At 35.3% G+C, this 24,048-nt stretch overlaps 1 protein-coding gene across 2 annotated transcripts in view; it reads left to right on the top strand.

The window, feature by feature from the left end:
- Positions 1 to 24,048, top strand: part of RNF13 (ring finger protein 13) — a 161,367-nt gene that overhangs the window by 60,260 nt on the left and 77,059 nt on the right. Inside the window, exons 4-5 of one of the 2 annotated variants that reach the window (XM_032263432.1) lie at positions 5,481 to 5,606; positions 22,093 to 22,180. In XM_032263432.1, coding sequence (XP_032119323.1) covers positions 5,481 to 5,606; positions 22,093 to 22,180 — 214 coding nt within the window. Of the gene's footprint in view, positions 1 to 5,480; positions 5,607 to 22,092; positions 22,191 to 24,048 lie in introns of both variants that reach the window. The other variant, XM_032263439.1, reaches the window with a different exon arrangement.

Raw genomic sequence — 24,048 nt, 5'->3', positions numbered from 1 at the left:
TGTGTGTTTATTATTGAAGTAAAATATACATATATAATTTATTATTTTTAAGTAAGTTCAGTGGTAATAAATATATTTATATATATTTTTCCTATTTCTTTTTTACTCCCCTTCCCCTTCCTGGCCTCTGGCAACCACATCTACTATGTCTTCATGAAATGAAAATTTTTTAGCCCCACATATGAGTGAGAACATGGGATATTTTTCTTTCTATACTTGGCTTATTTCATGTAACATACTGGACTCCAGTTCGGTCTAGGTTGCTGTAAATGATAGGATTTCATTCTTTTTGGCGGCTGAATAATACTGTAGTGTGTCTGTGTGTGTGTGTGTGTGTGTGTGTGTGTGTGTGTGTGTGTGAGAGAGAGAGAGAGAGAGAGAGAGAGAGAGAGAGAGAGAGAGATCACATTTTCTTTATCCATTTACCTGTTGATGGGCACTTAGGTTGATTCCATCTTTTGGCTATTGTGAATAGTGCTGCAATAGACATATGAGTATAGATATCTCTTTAATATATTGGTTTCCTTTATTTTGGGTATGTACCCAGTAGTGGAGTTGTTGGATCAAATGGTAGTTCTATGTTCAGTTTTTTAAAGGCTCTCCACAATGTTCTCCATAGTGTCTGTACTAACTATTTTCCCACCGACAGTGTACAACCATTCCACTTTCTCCACATTCTCATCAGCATGTGTTATTAACTGTCTTTTTGATAGTAGCCATTTTAACTGGAGTGGGATGATATCTCATTTAAAATGGTTTTTATTTGCATTTCCTTAATGATTAGTTGTTGAACATTTTTGCATATACCTATAGGTTATTTGTTTGTCATCTTCTGAGAAAGGTTTGTTTGTCATCTTTTGATCAATGTTTATTGAGATCTTTTGACAAAAAAAACAGATTATTTGTTTTTTGTAATTGTATTGTTTGCACTCTCTATACTATATATCCTTTTTATTAATCCTTTGTAAAATGGGTAGTTTCCAAATGTTTTCTTCAGTTCTGTGGTTTGTCTCTTCACTTTGTTGTTTCCTTTGCCATACAGAGGCTTTTTCTCGGATTAATCCCAGTTGTCTGTTTTTGCTTTTGTTATCTGTGCTTTTGGGATCTTAATCTGAAAACCTTTGTCCAGACCAATGTCCTAGATTGCATCCCCAATGTTTTCTTCTAGTAGTTTCAGTTTCATGTCTCAGATTTAATTCTTTAATACATTTTGGTTTTTGTGTATGATGAGGGATAGGGATCTAGTTTCATTCTTTTAAGTATAGTTATCTAGCTGTCCCCGCACTATTATTGAAGAAACTGTGCTTTCCGGATTGTATGTTCTTAATGCCTTTGTTGAAGATGAGTTGTCTGGAAATGCGTGCATTTATATCTGGGTTCTTTATTCTGGTCATTGGTCTGTGTGTTTGTTTTTATACCAATATCATGCTGTTTCGGTTACTATAGCTTCATAATACATTTTGAAGTCAGGTAGTGTTAGGTCCCCATATTTGTTCTTTTTGCTCATGATTTATTTGGCTCAGGGTCTTTTGTGGTTCCATATAAATTTTAGAATTTATTTTTCTATTTCTGTGAAGAATGTCATTGGTATTTTTATAGGGATTGCAGAATCTGTTAATTGCTTTGGATAGTATAGTACAGTCATTTTAACAATATTAATTATTTCAGTCTGTGAGCATGGAATATCTTTTCATTTTTTTGTGTCCTCTTAATTTTTTTCACCAGTGTTTTATAGTCTTCCTTGTTTAGATCTTTCACCTCTTTAGTGAAAGAGGCTTATCTGTTGTTCCTTGTGTAAAAATAGGGTAAATTCTGCCCTTAGGTCAAACACCCTTGTTATCATTCTTTCTTTTTTTTTAAATTGAACTTTAGGTTCTGGGGTACATGTGCAGATCATGCAGGATTGTTGCATAGGTACACACATGGCAATGTGGTTTACTGCCTGCATCCCCCCATCACCTACATCTGGCATTTCTCCCCATGTTATCCCTCCCTGACCTCCCCCCACCCCAACCCGCTGTCCCTCCCTTGGCCTCCCCACAACAGACCCCAGTGTGTGACGCTCCCCTCCATGTGTCTGTGTGTTCTCATTGTTCAAAACCCCCCTATGAGTGAGAACATTCGGTGTTTGATTTTCTGTTCTTGTGTCAGTTTGCTGAGAATGATGGTTTCCAGATTCATCCATGTCCCTACAAAAGACACAAACTCATCGTTTTTTATGGCTGCATAGTATTCCATGTTGTATACATGCCACATTTTCCTTGTCCATCCTTTAATTGTTCTACAAATCCTTTCTGAATCATTCCTTTCCCTATGTTTATAAGCCTTAGGTCTCCGAGGTAATGGCACTGGGATCAGCCATTTCGCTAATGCCAGAGACACAGATATGGCTTCTGTTCATAAGTCCCTATTAAATTTTTCCTTCTAAGAAACTGAATTTGTCAGCTTCTTCCTTTGGCCTGTTATGTATCCTTTTTTTGTTTCTGATTTTGTTTACTTGGGTGTTCTCTCTTTTTTTCTTAGTCCAGAAAAAAGGTTTTCAGTGTTTGTCCTTTCACAAAAACAACGTTTTGGTTTGTTGATCTTCTGTGTTGTTTTTACATATCAATTTATATCCCCTCCCCTCCCCTCCCCTCCCCTCCCCTCCCCTCCTCTCCCTCCCTCCCTCCCTCCCTCCCTCCCTTCATGCTTTCCTTTGTTCTTTTCTTCTTCTTCCTTTCTTCTTTTTGTGTACAGAAAAACTGGAATGAATGATCTTTCTTTCTGTCTACTAATTTTGGGTTTCATTTAGTGTTGCTTTTCTAGCTCCTTGTGGTTCATTGTTAGGTTGTTTATTTGAAATCTTTATGCTTTTCTGATATAAGCATTTGTTACAGGAAAGGGATCCTGATCCAGACCCCAAGAGAGGGTTCTTGGATCTCATGCAAGAAAGAATTCAGGGTGAGTCACAGAGTAAAGTGAAAGCAAGTTTATTAGAAAAGTAAAGGAATAAAATAATGGCTACTCCATAGACAGAGCAGCCCAGAGGACTGTTGGTTGCTTTTATTTCTTGTTGATATGCTAAACCAGGAGTAGGATTATTTCTGCCTTCTGCTTTTAGACCATATAGGGTAATTTCCTGATGTTGTAATGATATCTGTAAACTATCGTGGCGCTGGTGGTGTTACAGGAAAGGGCTCCCAAGCCAGACCCCAAGAGAAGGCCCTTGGATCTTGCATAAGAAAGAAGTCAGGACGAGTCCACAGTGCAAAGTGAAAGCAAATATATTAAGAAACAAGGGGTGGATTATTATTATTTTTTTTTTTAGAGAGCGATGGGGTTTCTCCATGTTGGTCAGGATAATCTTGAACTCCTGACCTCAGGTGATCCGTCCACCTCTGCCTCCTAAAGTGCTGGGATTACAGGTGTGAGCCACTGTGCCCGGCCTGGGGTGGATTATTTATGCCTCCCCTTTTTAGACCTTATAGGGCCAAACCTATTGTGTGGTGCTGCGGAATTGCTACTGTGATTTGACATCTCCTTTGGTAGAGTTAGAAAGGAGGACTCTCCTTTCCAGGACTATAATTCCAGCTGGGGATTATAGTCCTGCTTCCCCTCTTAGTCTCTATCTACCTCATGGATATTTCTGCCTTCAGGCACTTGTGATGCTTTCTGTGGGTTAAGGAGGAGACACAGGGAATGCAAGATAGTGGGCAATCTGGTTCCACCTTGGTCTTACTTTTTCCAGTGTAGAAACAGTGAGTTGGGGGGAAATTTTTCTTGCACTTGGTGCTGGGCAAAATGGTGGGCAGAGCATTGTGGATGTGGAAGTCTGATTCTCCATCTGCTGGGAGTTTTTTTTAACTTCTCTGTGACCCTGGAAATGATGCCTCCTTATATTTGAGTTCTGGCTTATTTCTGGCCATAATCTCGTTGCTGTGTATGTGTTTTTATTTTTCTTTGGGAGGAGTCAAGCCAGCTTGATTCTATACCACCATTTTGGAACTGGAAGTCAACCTATATGGCTTGAGTTTAGTTGCTATAATAACCGCGTTGAAAGATTTCCTACACTAGTGATTTGGCATTAAAGCGTAAAGTTAGTGTTTGCAGAAAGGCACTTAGAGCAGGGTGCAAATTTAACAAGAGTAAAGCAAATATTCATCATTGGAAGGATGACCGTAGTTGTGTTTCCTTACAAAACAAAAAGGAAGCGCTTATGGGATTAAGAAGAGGAGCTATTATATGAGCAAATGAAAGAGTGATACATTTTATACCCAAAACAAACACTTTCCTTATCACAAGCCAAGCAATGTAATTTCAGGGGGGAGAAACTGCTAAATCCTGTGGAGTAGATGATTGGTGTGACCAGTTCAAAGACCATACAGAACTGTTGTTAAGACGTTGTCTCATAGCTTTTATTGCCTCCTTCTTCCTTTATAAATGAGTTCAGTCAATTTGATCATCTTTATGTGTTTGTTTACTTTTTACATCTGCTAAGATAGTCATTTGATTTTTCTGTTTTAATCTGTTATCACTTTTTTTTTTTTTTTTTGAGACAGTCACTCTATCGCCTAGGCTGGAATGCAGTGGCACAATCTTGACTCACTGCAACCTCCACCTCCCAGGTTCTAGTGATTTTCCTGCTTTAGCCTCCCAAGCAGCTGGGACTACAGGCGTGTGCCACCATGCTTGCCTAACTTTTGTATTTTTAGTAGAGACGGGGTTTCGCCATGTTGGCCAGGCCAGTCTCGAACTCCTGACCTCAGGTGATCCACCTGCCTCAGCCTCCCAAAGTGCTGGGATTACAGGTGTGAATTACTGGTACCTGCCTGTTACCACAATTTCTTATGTCAAACCATCCTGCATTCCTGGGAAAGCCACTTGCTGTTTACTTTTTAAATTCATGGTTATCTTGTGAACATCTTTTCAGTTTAGTGTTTACAGGTCTTCCTCATTTTTTTTTTAATGGCTGCATTATTTTTCTATTGTATAAAATATACTATAATTGTTTAAATAGCTGCCTTGTGGATATGCATGATTTCCAGTTTTTGCTATTAAAAATAATGTACTAGTGACTTTCCACATATACTTTATATACTCAAGCTAGCATTTCTGTGGAATAAATTTCTAGAATTGTATTTATGATGTGCATTCCATTGTCTACTAAAATGAAAGTTAATTTTAAAGACATATTTGCTTGGTTTAAAAAGGTCAAATATTGTTAGAAAATATACCAGAGCTTATCTTTGGGGTGATTGGCCTTTGCATGGGTTTGCTTTTTTTTTTTTAACTTCAATACAAAAAATGGAACTTATTTTAGAAAACTAAATGCTTATCAAAGCAAATGCTGCTTTAGAAGTTCTGGGATTGTGAGCAGTTGTAGATGCCCAGTAATACATCTAACATAATGCAAAAAACATGACAAGATAAAAAGATATTTGTAGAAATAGGTTGATTGATTCATTGATTCAAACAGATAACTTTTACCAATTCTTTTTCAGGGATTTTTGATTAACTCAAAACCAGAGAATGCCTGTGAACCCATAGTGCCTCCACCAGTAAAAGACAATTCATCTGGCACTTTCATTGTGTTAATTAGAAGACTTGATTGTAATTTTGATATAAAGGTATGATTTTCTTTTTTCATTTTTTGTTTCCTATTTGTTTAGTTAGCTAATTTAAATTCTCCCTTGTTTCAGAAAAGATTTAAAATTTAAAAGCCAGTAAGACTGAAAATAAACAGGATACCTAGAATAAAAATAGCTGTACTGATTCTAAGAATTTTCAGGCATTTGTTGAGTGACCTTTAGTTTTATGCTTTTACCCTTTCAGTATCAATCCCAAACCTACGTCTATGCCTGTATCTACATTGTCATTGAGGTTTCTCTTTTTTAATAAGTTAAATCTGCCCCTGTATAAAGTTTTGTCTCTCTGACATGGGTTAAACTGGTATTTCAGATAATAAAACAAGGTTTTCCCACCTTCCTCACTATATATCTTCAGTGCTGCTCTAGATGTATGGTTTTTTAAAGTCTGTTTTTGGATTGGCATTGGCAAAGGAGCCACATTGAGGCCGATGTAAAATAAACTTTGATGTAAGTTTTACTGGACTACCTCAGAGCTGAGTGTCATATAGTGTCTTGCATGTATCTCCCAGAATAGGATATAGGCTATTATTTCATGTCTCTTGATCTTAGATTATTTGTCTGTTCAGCAGGAAAAACCACCCTGTCATGCTGTGCATTAATTTTCTCTGCAATTTTGAATAGATGGAAGAAATGACACCTCCATAATAAACTTATCAGAGGAATAAAATAATAAATGTAGAGGGATTTGAAAATGTATAGCACTTTGTAAATGATAGGTATTGTTACTACTTTATGTTAGTTCCAAATATAGACTCTCAGTTGCCTTTAAATGGGAATAAATTACAGCTTGAAATCAAATGTAGTAGATTTCCTGCTCTTCAGAGTTGTTTATGATAGTTTGAATTTAACTGTTGTATTCAGAACTAAACTATAATAATGATAGGTTGCTTCAGTTAAAATTGTGTTATTAATTAATGTTTCATTAATTTTCTGCTAATAAATTAAAAGTAAACTAATTCTATTGATCCCAAGGTTTACTACACTATTATGCTATGTAATTCTGGACTCAGTACAGTCTTTGATAATTTGAAACTAGATTACTTTGTTGTTGTTGTTATAACTTATCTTTATAGGCAGGGATGGGAGATGGTACACTTTGAAAATTAGGGAAATACTGTTATTGAATAACTGTTTTTGAAGATGAAACCACAACTCAGGAATGAATACAGTAGACTTGTTAGCACTCTTGTCCTTTTAGTGGATCCTCATCAGGAGTCTGAGTAGTTCTAAAGGAGTTAAATGATTTAGTCATTTCTCCAGCTCATCTCTTTTCACTGTGTGCCTTGAATTTTATGTTGCAGCCATACCATCTACTTGAAGCCTCTCAACTGGCTGTGCCATGCTGATCATACTTTTATGCCTTTACATGTACTGTTTTCTCTGTCCAAGATCTCTGTCTCCAATGACCTTTACCACCCATTTATCTGTTTCATGAGTTACGTGCTAACTGAGGATGTTACCTCCTCAGGAAGCCTTATTTTTCTTTCCACTTCCTCTGTTGCAGCACAAATCATTTCAGTTCAGTGTGCTATTATTTATGCTTTCACCCTTCCACTTTGTAAATACTTCCTTTATTGCTTTTTATCACACTGTTATTACTTTTTATTAAATGTATTTCTCACTTGTGAATTGATGGTGTTTAGAGCTCATGTTTTAATCGTATTTACATATCCCATTTGTATTATAGTGCATGGTAAACAGTCAAGGCTTATTAAGTCAAACTATGTAATAGTAAACCTTTTGCTTATGTGATTAATCTTTAAAAACATGTACATATAAAAAATATGGAAAAATGTTTCAGTTGAGCCATTCTTAAATTAGAAAGGGAAATGTTAAAAAAAGTTTCATTGTGCTTTTCCATGTAGGCACAGTTTTAATGAATAGGGCTCTAGTCTGTTCTTTAACGTGGTTATTTTTCCTCCACAAATATACAGTGGAGTACATTGTGGTCATTTAAGGCTAAAGATTCCTTATTTATGTCATTCCTAATGATTTCTGTTTTTGTGTCAGTTGTATAAATTTCTGGAACATCGGTTTACAAGGGAGACATAATAATTATAATCAAGGTCTGGAAACAGACTGCATACACTGCAATCTCATCTTTATCATTTATTAGCAGTATGATCTTGGACAAGTTATTTTACTTCTGTGTGCCTCAATTTCATTACCTGTAAAATAAGAATTAAAATGTTTCCTATATCATAGGATTGTTGGGAGGATCAAATGAACTAGTCAGTGTTAAAAGCCTATCAAACAGCGTCTTGCACACAGGAAGGAGGCAGTGGGTATTAGCTGTTGATGTTTTAAATATTGGAATTAAATAGAATAAGGGTAAAGATGGCAAAATTGCTGACTTTTCAGAAATTAAATTGTCTGATAAGTCACATGTGATATAGCTACTCAGTATCAGCTGATATAAAATTTCTAATTTGGCTTATAAAGACAGTTTAGTCATGCCATTGTGGAATGTATAAAATATGTTTCATAAATTTATAATAGAATTATGGATCACCTATCAAGGCAGTGTGACTGGGTAAGGATAAAGTCATTATGGTTACTGGAAAAACAACTGCAGTCTCATCCTAAAGAAAATTTTCTTTTTAGGGTGGTTCCTGATGGATAAGCTGTTAGCCTTATTAGCTGTAATTTTCATATCAGAAATCTCTGACTGCATTTAATGAGCTTCCAAAATGATGGTACATATAGTTTTATATTAAGTTTGTTGTGGAATTTGGTCATCAATATTACAGCTAGTGCTCAACTTACGACCATGATTGGTTCCGACAGACCGGTCGTAACACAATTTGGTTGTAAGTCGAGTAGGCTGTATGTACAGTACTGTGAAATGATGTTATAAAAATCTTTAAGTCATATTTTATCATAATTTTCTTTCATTATTGTTATATATCATAATTTTCTTTGTTCATTTTATGCCATTTGTGTCATCTCTACACTATTTTGTTTCTTATTTTTACATTTGTCAGGTTTAAGTAAAACACTGCATTATCAGTACAACTGGTTTAATGTTTGCAAAACATAGAAAATTGCAAAATACAGGTGCATACAAAAATACAAAATACAGGTGTAAAAAATACCATAGGAAACATTTTCCCAATTGCAAAACATATCAAAATATATAAACATGTACAAAACATTTTATTGGCCGCTGGTGCTTGGCTGGGGATTGTTGATGTCATCATCTGAGGCAGTAGTTGGGGTTACCGGAGTTGGTTTTTTCATAAACATGGTGAGCTTTGTCTGAATTGTATGTTTCTTTTTTTCTTCATAAATTTCACGATACGGACGAAACACATTGTGCGCCATCTGCCCAATCCTTGTGAATCGTTTGATGTTTGGGTCCATTGCTTCGAAATGTATAAGAAGTTTATTGGGAGGGGTTTGATGAAAAATATCCAAGACACAAAACACAAATTGCTGTACCGAGTCTGGGATAACAGTTGAAATGGTGCACGCGAAGATGGTAGTGCTGCCGGAAGCTGGTCCGCACTGTCATATGCCCAGCGATTGTGGTTGTAAAGTCGAATGGTCGTAAGTTGCATCAGTCGTAAGTTAATCAATACCTGTATGTACAATACTTCTTTTCAGAATTGCAGGTAATGATCTCTTGTAGATAATTAATTGTGGTTATTCATGCATATCCACAATTTTGTATGATGCATTGACTTAAAATAGTTAGAAAAATGATTTATTTCCTTATTTATTACATAGTTTTCTAGGACTGAGTACTGAGGAAAACTTAATTCAGCACCGTACTGCAATTGATAGTAGTGCAGGGTTATATTTTGGCATGCCTCTTATCCAAAGTGACATACAAATTATCTCAGACAAAGGAGAATTGTCTCTATCTTTTAAAGTTTTCTTTGGAGAAAGGAACTCTTTGTTATAGACCACAAAGAGAAAAGAAACAAGGAATAAAAATTTATCAAGATATTTCAGATGATTAATATTGGTTGGTATTTCAGGATTTTTACAACTCTTTTAGTTTTTTAAAAAAGATTAAAGAAACTATACTTTTCTTATTTCTTCTTTAAAAAGAGCATGTGAAATGTGTGTTATAATTTTTTAAATGGTAGATTTTCTTCATACAAACCATCCCAAGTGATTTGTGACTAAGAGATAGCCACTAAAGCAGCAGAAATGCAATTAACAATTCTGGAGGAAAGGGAATTGCTTTCCAAATAAAGAGAGCTATTGTTTTAATTTTTTATCTTCTATTGAGAGAAGCACATATGAACCTTTTAATCTATGTTGCCCTGAGGAGATACAGCAAAACCCATCCTCAGAATGAATGTTTGAATATGTGGAATATCCAAAAAGCCAGTAAGAAGAACTATTGATTATATGTCAGGTACTTATTCTCAAAGTAATCACTTATACTCATACTGACAAAAACTGTATCCTCTGAAAAATACAGCTCTTTAGAGGAAAAGCAAAACAGTGCTATTTTGTCTGTGTATGATGCTGTTGTTTACTGTGACAAAATATAAATTGTTTGGAAAGATTAGATTTTAGCGAGCATTTGAAATTAGAAAAACATTGTTGGCTCTTTGGTAAATAAATTAAGGCTATATTAAATCTTTTAATTAGAAAATTGGCTTGGAAGCATTTGGAGGGAGAGATTTCTCAGAAGGCTAGAATTCCAGCCATCCCAGTTAGAAATAATCTTTAAAAAAAAAAAATCTGTAAAATACCTAGTAATTGAAAGGCCATTAAAATAATCACTTAACATTGAACTTTCAGAGCTATACAATTTTCTGTGTCTATAACTGAATAAAGACAAGTTATAAAAAAAAATCTGTCCATTGTCATTTCAGTATAAGATACCTTCATTACTTGGGTATAATTGTAAGTCACCAATTTCTTCAAGTAGCCAATTTACTATATTTTAGTTGGACTTTAGGGAAGGCTGGTAAACAGAAATGGTGCAGCGTTTGCACTTTTATTCAGCAGTGTGTGAATCTTATTCTATCTTATGTGCAAATGAGTATTTTTGAAAAATGCAGCTGCAAAGCCATCTAGGCCAGTTATCAAGGCTGAAAGGACTTAGATATTATCCTCCCTTCTCACACCATTTTTTTTTTTTTTTTTTTTTGCCATGAATGGAGGTACATTTGGATTGTAGATGATAAGGGATATGTTGGGTATCTTCAGAGCTATTTTCTGCTATAAAATGGCTTTTAAAAAACTTAACTGGGATACAGATACAAAACTTAACTGGGGTACTTTACCTGACTTCTGCCTCTCTCTCAAGTCTCATCTCTACTTTGCCATTCCTCCCACCTCGTAAGAATTCACAAATCCCCATATGTGCTGAGCAGTCTCTCCCACTCTGTCTTAGTTTCTGTCATGTCCTCTTATCTGGCATGTCTTCCTTCTTCTTGCCTGTCTGACCAATCTGACTTTATTTTAGATCTAAGATAAACTGTCTCCTGTCTGAAACCTTTCCTGATTTTCTTCAAGATAGAATTCATTATATATATATATAATTTTTTTTTTTTTTTTTTTTGAAATGGAGTTTTGCTCTTGTTGCCCAGGCTGGAGTGCAGTGGCATGATCTCAGCTCACTGCAACCTCCACCTCCTGGGTTCAAGCAATTCTCCTGCTTTAGCCTCCCAAGTAGCTGGGATTATAGGTGTATGCCACTGCACCCAGCTAATTTTTTGTGTTTTTTAGTAGAGATGAGTTTTATCATGTTGGCCAGGCTGGTCTCGAACTCCTGACCTCAGGTGATCCACTGGCCTCGGCCTCCCAAAGTACAGGGATTACAGGTGTGAGCCACTGTGCCCAGCCTATATCTTTTTTTTTTTTTTTTTTTTTTTTTGAGACGGAGTTTCGCTCTTGTTACCCAGGCTGGAGTGCAATGGCGTGATCTCGGCTCACCGCAGCCTCCACCTCCTGGGTTCAAGCAATTCTCCTGCCTCAGCCTCCGAGTAGCTGGGACTACAGTCGCGCACCACCATGCCTAGCTAATTTTTGTATTTTTGGTAGAGACGGGGTTTCACCTTGTTGACCAGGATGGTCTCGATCTCTTGACCTTGTGATCCACCTGCCTCGGCCTCCCAAAGTGCTGGGATTATAGGCTTGAGCCATCGCGCCCGACCCTATATCTTTTATATACTATTTAATCCCACATCAGTCTCTGTATACTCTGTGAGAGAAAAAATCATATTTTAGATTCTATAGTGCTAGTGCCTGATGCATTTATATGGCACTTGGTAGGTGAATAAAAAATATTTGCAGAATGATTTACTTGAAAAACCTTAAGGGCTTATAATAAAATGTGAGTAGATTAGGGCATAAACGGTATCACTGGAACTTTCCATTTGCTTCATGTTCATTTCACTTAATGCTTTTGGAATTATTTCTAAGTCTAGATATTTGTTTATCCCACAGACATTTTTCTCTAGTTCCAAATGTTTATAGAATTTTTAAAAAATTACCATAAATATTTTTGGGATTATTTGAATATATCATAATAACTCTTTTCTTTTTTTTTTTTTTTTTTTTGTGAGATTTTGTTATCTCAGAAAGTAGTCTTCCAGTTTTCCTTTCTAGGCTTACCTTTCATTATTCCCTTTTAGGCCCCCAGGGAAACACATTACTTGTCGTCCCCAGAACATACTCTGCACTGCTATTTCAATAGTAGTAAGCAAGTAGATAAGACCTTAAGTAGAAAGTAAACTCTGCAAAGTACCTGAAAGCCATTTAATATCATTTAATTTTTCATAATTTATATATTTCTACAACGTGATTTATAACGTTTGTTATTAATCTACTTCAGAATCATGTTTAAAAGATTCCACTAAAGGAGCATATTCAAGAATACTCGATGATGGAAACAGTTCTGTTCTTATGTGGTTCAGTCAAACAGCTTTGTGCTACATTCATTCATTTGTTCATTCTTTTGTTTCTTCCACTCTTTAATTGGTAAACATACCTGCATTTTAATGATTAGGTTGCTTTATACACAAATTTATTCAGTATTAAAATAACAAAGCAATATTCCCTTCTTTTACCAGGAAGATAACATTCAATGAATGAAAAAAGCTGAAAAATATTAATTTACATGTGTTTTATCCAAATCTAGTGAAGCAATGTAATGCCAGTAACTTTATTTATATCTTTTCCCCAAACATTCTTTTGCTTCAACACTTTTACATAGGTTGTCTTTTATCACAGATGGCAGAATTCTAGACCATATACTTTTCAGGAGACTTACTGTTTTGTTTTGGACCCAAGCAATAAATGTATTAAAATCAAGATATTCAGATTACTCAGCTACACTGTAAATGAACAATATCTAGGTAAGGAGGAAAGACAGGAACAAAATAGAGTATGATAGTTTATATCGCTGAACTATAATATTAATGAGAGTTAAAATGTCATAAGAGCCTGATACTCTTTTCAGAGGAGTAGCTATTCCCAACATGGCCTGCAGTAATCCTAAAATAATGTGCAGAAAAGAACAATGTTGAAATGGAATGTAATAGTGGCAAGATTGCTTGCTACAATTCTGGATCTTATTTCAATAATTGATTATTTGATATTGCAAAGTTCCCAGAAATTTTTATCCAATAATTTAAATTATTTACATTCACATCTGAATCCTGATGTGAATCTCAACTATCTATTGCTCCATTTTCATCTGCATTGCTTTAATCACTTGAGAAAGAGATTCTACTTCTTAATTTCTTTTTATTTCTTTGGACTCAAAAAGATGATCATAGCTAGGTAGTGAGCAATATCTCTATTCTGTCTGTCTCCCATTTCTTTATTTCATTTTCTTTCCTTACAGAATAAGTACTTGTTCTCCTCTATCGGAAATCTAGGTGGGGAGAAAGGGTATTTTGGGTCCAGGTTGATGGTTAATTTACTGTTGTTTCGTGTTGGCTATTCTGAAGGAAGAGAAAATAGGTTTTTCAGAGAACTTTTCCATTTTGCACTTGGAAAGACTTAGAAGCAAAGTTAGAGTGTGTTTTCTTCAGGGAATCCTTAGAAGGTAGACATTAAAGTGAAGGTCTAGTTGTGCACATTGCTAGAACTGCAAAAACCCAGTTTATACCTAGATAGTTATAAGAGGCCAGGCTCCAAAACCATCCAGTATCTGTATTATGCTGTTTTTTTTTTTTGTTTTGGCTTTTTACATTTTGTGTTTTGAAACAGCATACACAGTAAAAGTAAATGTGTATATGTGCACTTTAAATAATAGTAAAATGAATTTCTGTGTACTCAGTTTAAGAGAGACCTGTTACTTTCTAATGTGTAACTTTAATCAGATTTCATTAAAGACCTTTGTATCAGGTCTTTGTTTTGTTTTTGTTTTTGTTGTTGTTTGTTGTTTGTTTTGTGACAGGGTCTTATACTGTTGCCTGGGCTGGAGTGAAATGGCATGAACACGGCTCACTGCAGCCTTGACCTTCCGGGCTTAGGTGATTCTCCCACCTCAGTCTCCCAAGTAGCTAGGACTACAGGCACACTCCACCATGCCTGGCTAATTTTTATTTTGTTTTGTTGAGAGGGGGTGTTGCTATGTTGCCCAGGCTGGTCTCAAACTCCTGGGCTCAAATGATTCTTTCACCTTGGCCTTCCAGAGTGCTGGGATTACAGACGTGAACCATTGTGCCTGGCCTGGTAATTTTTTATCTTCAAGATGTCATTTCATCTGCAGATTATGCTAAAAGAGCTGATCTTCATAACGAGAAAGCTCTCTATTTATACTGGTTTTACACTGATTTCAAATGTTTTAAATAAAATGTTGTTAAGTATACCATAAAGTGATTGCTCATTAAAGTTACTCATTTTTGTCCTGTGTTTATAAGAGCTTGCAATGGGAAAGGTTCTTTGCAAGGCCAGAGCAAATCCGAGCAATACTGTGTCTTTCTAATTCTTTCTTTTTGCTCCATAATACTATTTTCATTACCTCTTGCTTGATCCTAGCCTGAAAAACCCATGAGTGTGTCTTTTCTAACTTTAGATTCTTGGGAGGAGAGCTTATGTTTTACGCAGTTCTGTGTGCTGAGCTTTTAGTACAGTGCCCACAATACCAGAAACAATTAATAGGTAGTAAAGGAGGAGTATACTCAGAGATCTGTCACTGGGTGGCGCTGAACATCAGGATTCTTACTGTAATTGTTCCATCACAGTTACTTTTCAAGTGCAATGGGAGTTCCCATGTTACTTTTGAAATTCCTAGTAAATTGATTAAAAGTACAGAGAGTTAACATCTTCTATTTGCACAAAAAGTTATTCTAAAGGCTTTATTTTCAGTGGTGGGTAGGCTGAAATGGGGCCTCGGCTATGTTAGGATGAGAAATCATTAAGATTTGATTGAAATATAAATCCTATCAATATATAAAAAATATAAACTTAGATACTTTATTTTAAATATATAATATACATAGGCAACTAGATGATATTTTATGAATAGCTTTTTTAGTCTTAAATTCCAATTCTGACAAATATTTAGGCAGCTTTTAACTTATAGTTCAGCTGGTGTGGTTCATTACAAAGTAAAGATTTCTTTTTAAAGCAGTTTTAATTTATAGCAAGCATCTGAAATAACTGCACATAAAGGTTATTCAGATTTTCTTAATGTCACTGGGAATAAAAGACATGTAATTTAATTTAACTGTTAAGTTAATGTTATGTTATTCATCTTATTATCTTTGGTACTAATCATATTCCAGCTACAATGTTAAACTTCATAATACTGGAAACAGCCACATTCAAAGACCTATACAGTAATAACTTTGATTTTGTGATGAGATGTTGCAGAACACGATTGTTTCAACATGGAACAATCATGTGGAAAGGCATCAATCTTTTTTCTGATTGTCAACAACCTGTGGAACATTAAGATTACAGGCACCCACCACCACGCCTGGCTAATTTTTGTATTTTTAGTAGAGGTGGGGTTTTACCATGTTGTCCAGGCTGGTCTTGAACTCCTGACCTCAAGTGATCTGCCCATTTCGGCCTTCCAAAGTGCTGGGATTACAGGCATGAACCACTACACCTGGCCAACATAAGATCTTTAATAATTTAAGTTCCAACCATTTTGACTTCTGTTTTTGGTATACTGTACTTGAAACATAAGAATGGCTTTTTGTATTCCAGGTGGGAATGTGCATATCTAAAATCAGCATATCTCAGGGCCCAAGGCTCACCTGGGTATCCTGCCAGGACTGGATCCTTCTTTTCAAAGCAGCAGGTTCTCTTTCTGCCCATGGTGTATCTAGAAGTGTTGTTCATAAGCTAGGGCCTGGAATGAGGGCCTCATGACTCTACTCAGTGCCCTGTTCTACTGTGGCTTTCAAGATGCAAGAGAAAGTTCTACTGGTATTCAAGATGCAAGAGAAAGTTCTCTTTACTCTTTACTCTCTTCTCCTTGAAAGCAAAACAGCGCTATAATTCAGATAAAAGTTTTAGAACTTGAAATGCAGATTTATATTTCAAGTAAATAATGTTCTAAGTGTGTGTCATTTTACATGAATATCTAGACTCCTGTCTGATAAAATAACTGGGTTATTTTCAAGGTTATAATTCACCATGGAAAGTCACCTCTCTTACCATTCTTGCAGGTGTGTAACTTGGACATATACACGTCTGCTTATTTGCAACATCTCTTCCCAAAGGAACAATGAAGTACACTTAACTTAGTTTACATATAGATGTCAAAGAGGATTAAAGATTATAGGAAATGTAATAATGTAAATGGATTGCTTTTTATTAGAAGTTTGTTTTCAACAAGGTGACTAGATTTGTCCCAAATATTTATTGAATGAATAAATAGATGAATTTGCTGAAAATCTGAAAGTTTTTGTCTTTAGTCCTAACCTGTTGTGTTCTACCTACCTAGGAAAACTTACTACCTCTCAAATTTAGTATACTTAAAGCCAGTCTCTGCTGCTTTCCTATCAAAACACACTGTTTCTCAGCTTTCCCATTTTGGCCAAAGGCTTTCTCCAAGTTCTCTAAGTTTTTGGTTTTGAAGAATAAGAGATGGTATTCTTTCACATCATTGCTGCCATCCTGTCTTGTCATAATAGCTCCTGAGTCTTCAGTATCTCCTCTCCAAGTCAATGTAATCATTACCAGATTGTTCCAAAGCAGTGTTTTAGCCATGTCAACCCCTTATTCAAGTGCCTACTGTGAACTCTTGACTGAGACCACACGCTACTTTTCTAAGGAGCAGGGTACTTACTGTACAATCTATCCCTTTTTTTTCTCTCTTCTTACTTCTGACTCTCCAACAATAAATACTAATAGCAATGGCAATAAACATAACTCTTACTTCGTATGTGCCAGGCCCTGTTTGAGCACTGTTTTAAGTGCTTTTCATATGTTAAATTATTTAATCCTTAAACAATAATTTAATTAAGTTGTATATATTTTAATACTAGTAATATAGACATTAAATCACTTGCATGTCTAATAGAAGTAGGATTTGAGCCCTAGTTCCGAGAGTCTGTACTTTTACTAATCTGCTGTTCTGCCTTTCAGTAACACTCTTCTTTAAGTCAGGTCACAGTGTTTTTTGTTTTGTTTTGAATGTGAACATGCCATTTGCCCTGTTGTGGCTCTCTTCCCATATGAAAAACTTTCCCCAACTTTTCCCACTGTTAACCAGAACTTTTTCTTTTTGTTGAGGTGTAATTCAAGTCTCATAAAATCTGCCATAGGTATTTCATCCCACAGCCTTTTTTCCTCTAAGTTTCGATCAACTATCCCACAATATTTTAACATATTTCTTCTTGGCTTGTGTTGTTCTGTTTATAGATTTTATTTTGCCGACAGGATTTTAAGATTAATGTTGTTAGCATCTTGATGCTTTCTCAGTTCAATTCCTCTTTCTGAATATTTGTAAAATGTTATATAAGGTTAGTGATCCTGGGCCTCATCCTGATCCATTGGTCAACCCCATGCTTCTCTATCTAACCGGACAAAGCAGTGTTTAAATCTCAGCCCTGCCTAAGTGTGAGCTTACGGTAGTTACACTTACCTATCTTTCCTCATTTCTAAATGATAGAAAAGAATACCTGCATTGTAGAGTTGTCTTAAATATTAGGGATAATATGTATAAGGCACTAGCACAGAGAGGTTTCTTTTAAAAAGATCTCTATTCATGATCATCTCAACAGCATAATCATTTCTATTTTCTTATAAGGCACGTTTTATTAGTGTCAGTATTATGAATTTTTTCAGTTTAGAAATAAGATGAATTATTGTGTTGTTCCCAGGGTTCCTTTTAGAACCTGTCTTATTGAAGACTCTTTCATTAGCAATCTGCTGTCTTCTGACAGACTTGCTATTTATTACAACAAGCGAGCAATTCCGTATTTCTTTAAACCTCTTGGTTAGGTACCACCTGGTTTATATAATTTAGTTGCATCTAATCTGTTTATTGGATGTAAAATACTCAGTGCATTTACCACAATTTGAGCTAACTGCTCTGATCAGTGTCCTTAAAAAGGCAGATTGCCAGTACAATTTAGAAGGCTTTATAATGTAGTTTTCAGTTTTGTTGGTTGTTTTGGATTTAGATTTGTTCCCTGTGCATGCTTTGTTTCATGAATCTTTAAGTTCTTTGCTTCCATCTGACACCATGTGTTTGAGGTTGCGTTTTATGAATAGGAAACTTTGCAAATGCTTACTAAATGATTTAAAATTTATTTCTGCCTCATGTGTTCTTAAAAATACCAGCTGCTGCTTAGTTGAAAATGTAATTTAACTTGACTGACACATGAGTTTTATAGTTCATAAACATGGATATATTTTCCTTGTTTGTATTCATAAGCCTGTTAGTCCATATGTTAATGTGTTCTTTGATTTAATTTCATTTCTCTATTTTAAAAAATCAATAAAACAACAAAAACCTTGGGAAAGCCTTCATACTTGCTACATTTTTGAAAACATGCTTCTCTTTTTTGGAGATCACACTTATGCCTACAGAATTTCTTCCCATTTTAGTGGTTTCCCAAGGTTTCTATTTTAGGAGTTTTATTATTAAATTAACAGAGAACAGCTTTTGATACTCATATAATTTGAAACTGTATTTATAGAAACAAGTGCATTTTGGATGTGTGAAAGACATATTTCTCCTAACTTGCTTGGTACACCTTAGGAGAAATATGTCTTAAGAGTCTAATGGCTAGATTTAGTTAAACATGATAGACTGTTATAAATCCATTCATTTATATTGATTGTTTGTAATAATTTGAGAGTAAGAAAGCCTCTTGCAAGATTATTACTTTGTCTCTTCTCTCTAGAAAAGTTTTATGTAGACAATTGCAGATTTAAGTACCTCCTGAAGACCTGTTTGGGAAGTGGGATAGTACAGGAGTCCCCCATTCCTGGGCCGTGGGCCCGTATCTGTTAGGAACTGGGCTGCACAACAGGAGATGAGCAATGGGCAAGCAAGCATTACTGCCTGAGCTCTGCCTCCTGTCAGATCAGTGGCAGTATTAGATTCTGATAGGAATGTGAACCCTGCTGTGAACTGTGCATGCAAGGGATCTAAGTTGAATGCGCCTTATGAGAATCTAACTAATGCCTGATGATCTGAGATGGAACAGTTTCATCCTGAAACCATTTCCCTGGTGGAAAAGTTGTCTTCCACAAAACCAGTCGCTGGCCCAAAAAGGTTGGGGACCCCTGGGATATGACATGAATATGTGTAAGTATAAAACACTATATAAGATATTGAAGAAAAATATAAATAGATTGATATAAATACTCTAAGCAGGGAGAAATTAATGTGAGTACATTTGGCATAGGGGTACAGGATAGGACAGGCTTAATGGAGATGATAGAATTTGAAGTACTGATAGGCATTCACAAGACAAAGCCGGTTTCTACACAGGGTCAAGAAAGCAATTGACCTGTTTGGCTATCCATGAGTATTGAAATTTCCTTAAGGGTAATAACTTTCATTCATTCATTTGTTTGTTTGTTTGTTTTTAAACAAATCCTGACTGCCAGTGAAGGATAATGGCTTTTTGATTGACCCTCAGGTTTCACATTGTGCCTAGTATGGATATAGTTATTTTACTCATTATGTAAGCTTAGCAACTACTTGCTGAATTCAGGTATAGTTTTACTCATTGTTGTGGTTCCTGAGACCACCTTTCTCTGTGTTCTAACATGTTGCATGTTTGCTTTTGTATATATTTTTACTCAGGGAAAAAAATTAAATTATGTAATTTCAATGACTGTGTGCACTGGTTGGCTTTAAAAAGAAATTTAAAACTTAAGTTTTGCATTAGGAGGAAACAGCTTTTAGTATTGGTCTAATTTTATATTTCTTGTGTTTTTGGCAACAGTTATTTTTTGGGTGTGGAAAGAAACATTTCTCCTCAGTTCCTTGGTTAGCTTTTTGACAAAAGTTAAAATGGTCATGAAAGCATCAGATAAACTAGTAGTAACCCCAACTGAGTGTACTTTTGTTTAAATAAAAGCCAAGTGAAGTCTGTACTGCCATGGCAATATAATGCATAAATAATAAGTTAATATATGTAACAAATATTTAAGATTTATAAACTGCATTCCTAAGAGATTATTTTTTTCCTCCCTTTGGAAAATAATGATATCTAAGGGGAAGAGGCTGTGGGGGCTGGCATTTTCTCAATATTCATTGAATAACAAAATCCACCTAAAAATAAAACATGTACTCATATGCAAAAATGCCAAACTTACTTTTTTGATTATTGACCCTTCTTTGCACAACTCCAAAACATACTTGTTACAGTTTTGTTGACTGGTTGATTTCTTGCCATTATTCCTACATTAGAGCAGTAAGTCCTGTGCCAGTGAACAATTTATATTATTTTAATTAGTTCAAAAAAATCACTTTCTGCCTGATTTTATCTCCTGTGTGTGTAATGTTATGAGCAATTAATTTAAGCACATTTAAAAAATATGTTGAATTTATTTAAGTAATATTTAATAAGTGCCTACCCTGTGTCAGGCTATTTCATAGGTGCTATGGAGGCTGTAAGATGAACCAAGTATTAATTTCTTGGGGTAGTGATATCTCCTACAGATTTAGTTTTTTTCAGTAATAGGATAATATTATTCTGATTTATCCACACTGTTGTCCTTTTCAGAAATCTAACTGGAATTGGTGGGGTAGTTTTAGAGATGTCAAGAATACAAGTGTAGAAGAGAATTTTTCTTTGTGCCAAGCCAACTGACCTTACTGGGGTTGAATATGTAGACCTCATTTCTCTTACCTAGCTTTCAGATCCAGAGTCTGAATAATTGCACATCCTTTATACTTTTGGGAACTTGACTCTCTGGGCTTTCCATGGACCTTTGGAACATGACTCAGGTTTTATTTTTATTGAATTATAGCAGAGTGTTGAGTCATTATAATGCTGATAACTAAAACAGAGCTAATATTAGACCTGGAAATTCTTCTAAAAAATTAATACGCCTGTTTCTTAAGAACACTTAACACTCAAACGCTTTGAGACATACCATTATGCAATGCTCATAAGGTAATGTACTTCAAGAGTTTCTTACTATAATTAGTATCCAGAACTCTATATATTTGAAAGTATTTCAAGTATTCAAAACTATGTATATGTATGTTTGCCCTCCCAATTTTTATTTTATTCAACCAATATGCAAATAATGATCTGATCCTTCATTTTTGCTAATAGTCTAAAGGTCATACAATAAGTAGTTTAGGTCTGGGTTTATTTTTACTTAGAATATTATTTTTAAAATGAAATGTAATAACATGTTTTGACACTTTCTAGATCTTTCATGTAAGAAAATTCTGCCACACATCCAACTATATTCTTATGGTGCAAATGTTACTATTTTGGAGGCTAGCTTTAAGAAAGATCAAATAGCTAGAGGAAGCAGCTTCTGCCTGCAGGTATTTTTAATTTTTTAAAAAGCTTTAGAAAGTAATTTTACAGAATATTTTAGATGATCAAGCTAGCCATATGAATTGCTTTTATCTGACTCATTACTATGTATTAGGCATGGTACTATGCATTTTAAAATTATTATTTTACATAGGAGAAGAACATTGTCATTCTCATTTCAAAGGTTAGGAAACTGAGGATTACAAAAGAAATAATTTGCTCAAATTCATCCCACTAATTCATATGGGCAGAGGTAGGAATTAAATGCTCTAGGTCTGGTAACTCCTAACCCTGATTACTGCAAGTTCTACCTCTTTAGAGCAACACAGATTTATTGGTTTGGGTCCTTTTAATGTTTTAGCTTATATCCTCATCCTTTATTTACTTCAAGAAGTTTTTGATAATCAATTGTAAAACATCTGTATGTTTCAAGACATACCTGAGATCTATTTCTACATGTTCATAATCCAGTTCTAGATATGTAGTATAGACTTGTTGATTTATAGAGTTGAGGGATATTACGACAAACCACTGTCTTCCTTATAACATGATTTTTTTTTTATTTGCAGGTTTTAAATGCACAGAGAGCAGGATACAAAGCAGCCATAGTTCACAATGTTGATTCTGATGACCTCATTAGCATGGGATCCAACGACAGTAAGTACAGGTATCACTTTTCTTCTCTCCTGTTTGACAGATAATTTGTAACTAAAAATTAACAGGATTTTCCTTCTCTCATTTTCTTTTTAAAAATCAGATTTTTTTCTCTATCAGATAATTCCCCATTCTTAATTCTCTTTGGATGATTTTATTCATAATAGAGATGAAAATTACTTTTTCTTTTCTGAACTGTTTTTTTAAACATATGTGTTTTATTTATTGATATTTTGGTAAAAACCAAACTGGATACAACAGCTTTAATAGAGATAAACATGCTGACTTAAGAATGCCATAGAGGGCTTTTTGTAATTTATTTAGAGAGTCATAGCATTACACATTTTAGGATATGTAGAGGTACTCAGTAGCTGCTATAACCTGCTGGAATTTCAAAGCCACATATTTGTGCTTTCTTATACCAGTTGGTTATTTGTCCTTTGTCATACGTTGGTATGTTCATAGTTTTTCATTTCAGATGGGAATGTCTTTCCTTACTCTCTACTAATTATTAGCTTGTAGGGAAAAATGAGCCAATTTTAGTGAAATAACTGGCTATAATAAGACACTGACTTAAGCTGTATGTCTCAGTTAATGTAGTTTCTTTGACTCAGGGCACTATGGGGTATTATCAAAACCTTTCTAATTGATATAAGATGATTTACTGTCAACACTCATGATTAGAATTTATTTCATTTATTTATTTATTTATTTTCTTTTTTTGAGACGGAGTTTCACTCATGTTACCCAGGCTGGAGTGCAATGGCGCGATCTCGGCTCACCGCAACCTCCGCCTCCTGGGTTCAGGCAATTCTCCTGCCTCAGCCTCCTGAGTAGCTGGGATTACAGGCACGCACCACCATGCCCAGCTAATGTTTTTGTATTTTTAGTAGAGACGGGGTTTCACCATTTTGACTAGGATGGTCTCGATCTCTTGACCTCGTGATCCACCCGCCTCGGCCTCCCAAAGTGCTGGGATTACAGGCTTGAGCCACCGCGCCCGGCCAGAATTTATTTTATTAGTGCATAACCATAATATCTTTTGCTACTAAGTCCTGTTGATTCATATTTTCAAAGTAGAGCAAAGTATAGACATAAAGCTACAGACTGATAGAAAACATTGGAATGTATTTAGGAGTTTAAATAACTACACCCTGAATAGGACATATTTTATATTTCTTAACCAGAAAGTCTTCTTTTAGCCTATGACAATGTTTTCTGTTGTTTTTGTCCTTCTTAACCCTGATATAGTGAGGCAAAATTATAATATATAAAAAGTAAAATTTATTAATGTATTTCTTAGTGAATTTCTTTATATTTTAAATTATTATTTTAACCTCCTAGCTAATTTAATCTTCATGACTGTAAATCCATTAAGTACCTATAAGAAGTTTTAGCATTTCAGGAATAGTTAGACAGCTACTACATGGGAATTATAGGACTTACTTGATGAAGTGAGTTTACTTATCAAATGAACTGGTAATGTTATTACTGCCAATATGACACATTTTACTTCTCCTCCTTTAACTATTTCCCTCTTAAAAAAATTATCCCGGCCGGGCGCGGTGGCTCACGCCTATAATCCCAGCACTTTGGGAGGCCGAGGCGGGTGGATCACGAGGTCAAGAGATCGAGACCATCCTGGTCAACATGGTGAAACCCCGTCTCTACTAAAAAACTACAAAAAATTAGCTGGTCATGGTGGTGCATGCCTGTAATCCCAGCTACTCAGGAGGCTGAGGCAGGAGAATTGCCTGAACCTGGGAGGCGGAGGTTGTGGTGAGCCGATATCGCGCCATTGCACTCCAGCCTGGGTAAGGAGCGAAACTCCGTCTCAAAAAAAAAAAAAAACAAAAAAAGATTATCCCACT

Source organism: Sapajus apella, unplaced genomic scaffold, assembly GCF_009761245.1.
Source record: "Sapajus apella isolate SASKATOON/1434 unplaced genomic scaffold, GSC_monkey_1.0 scaffold4, whole genome shotgun sequence".
Classification (NCBI taxonomy): domain Eukaryota; kingdom Metazoa; phylum Chordata; class Mammalia; order Primates; family Cebidae; genus Sapajus; species Sapajus apella.
Note: the sequence above shows the minus strand (reverse complement) of the source record. Positions and strands in the feature narration are given on the sequence as shown.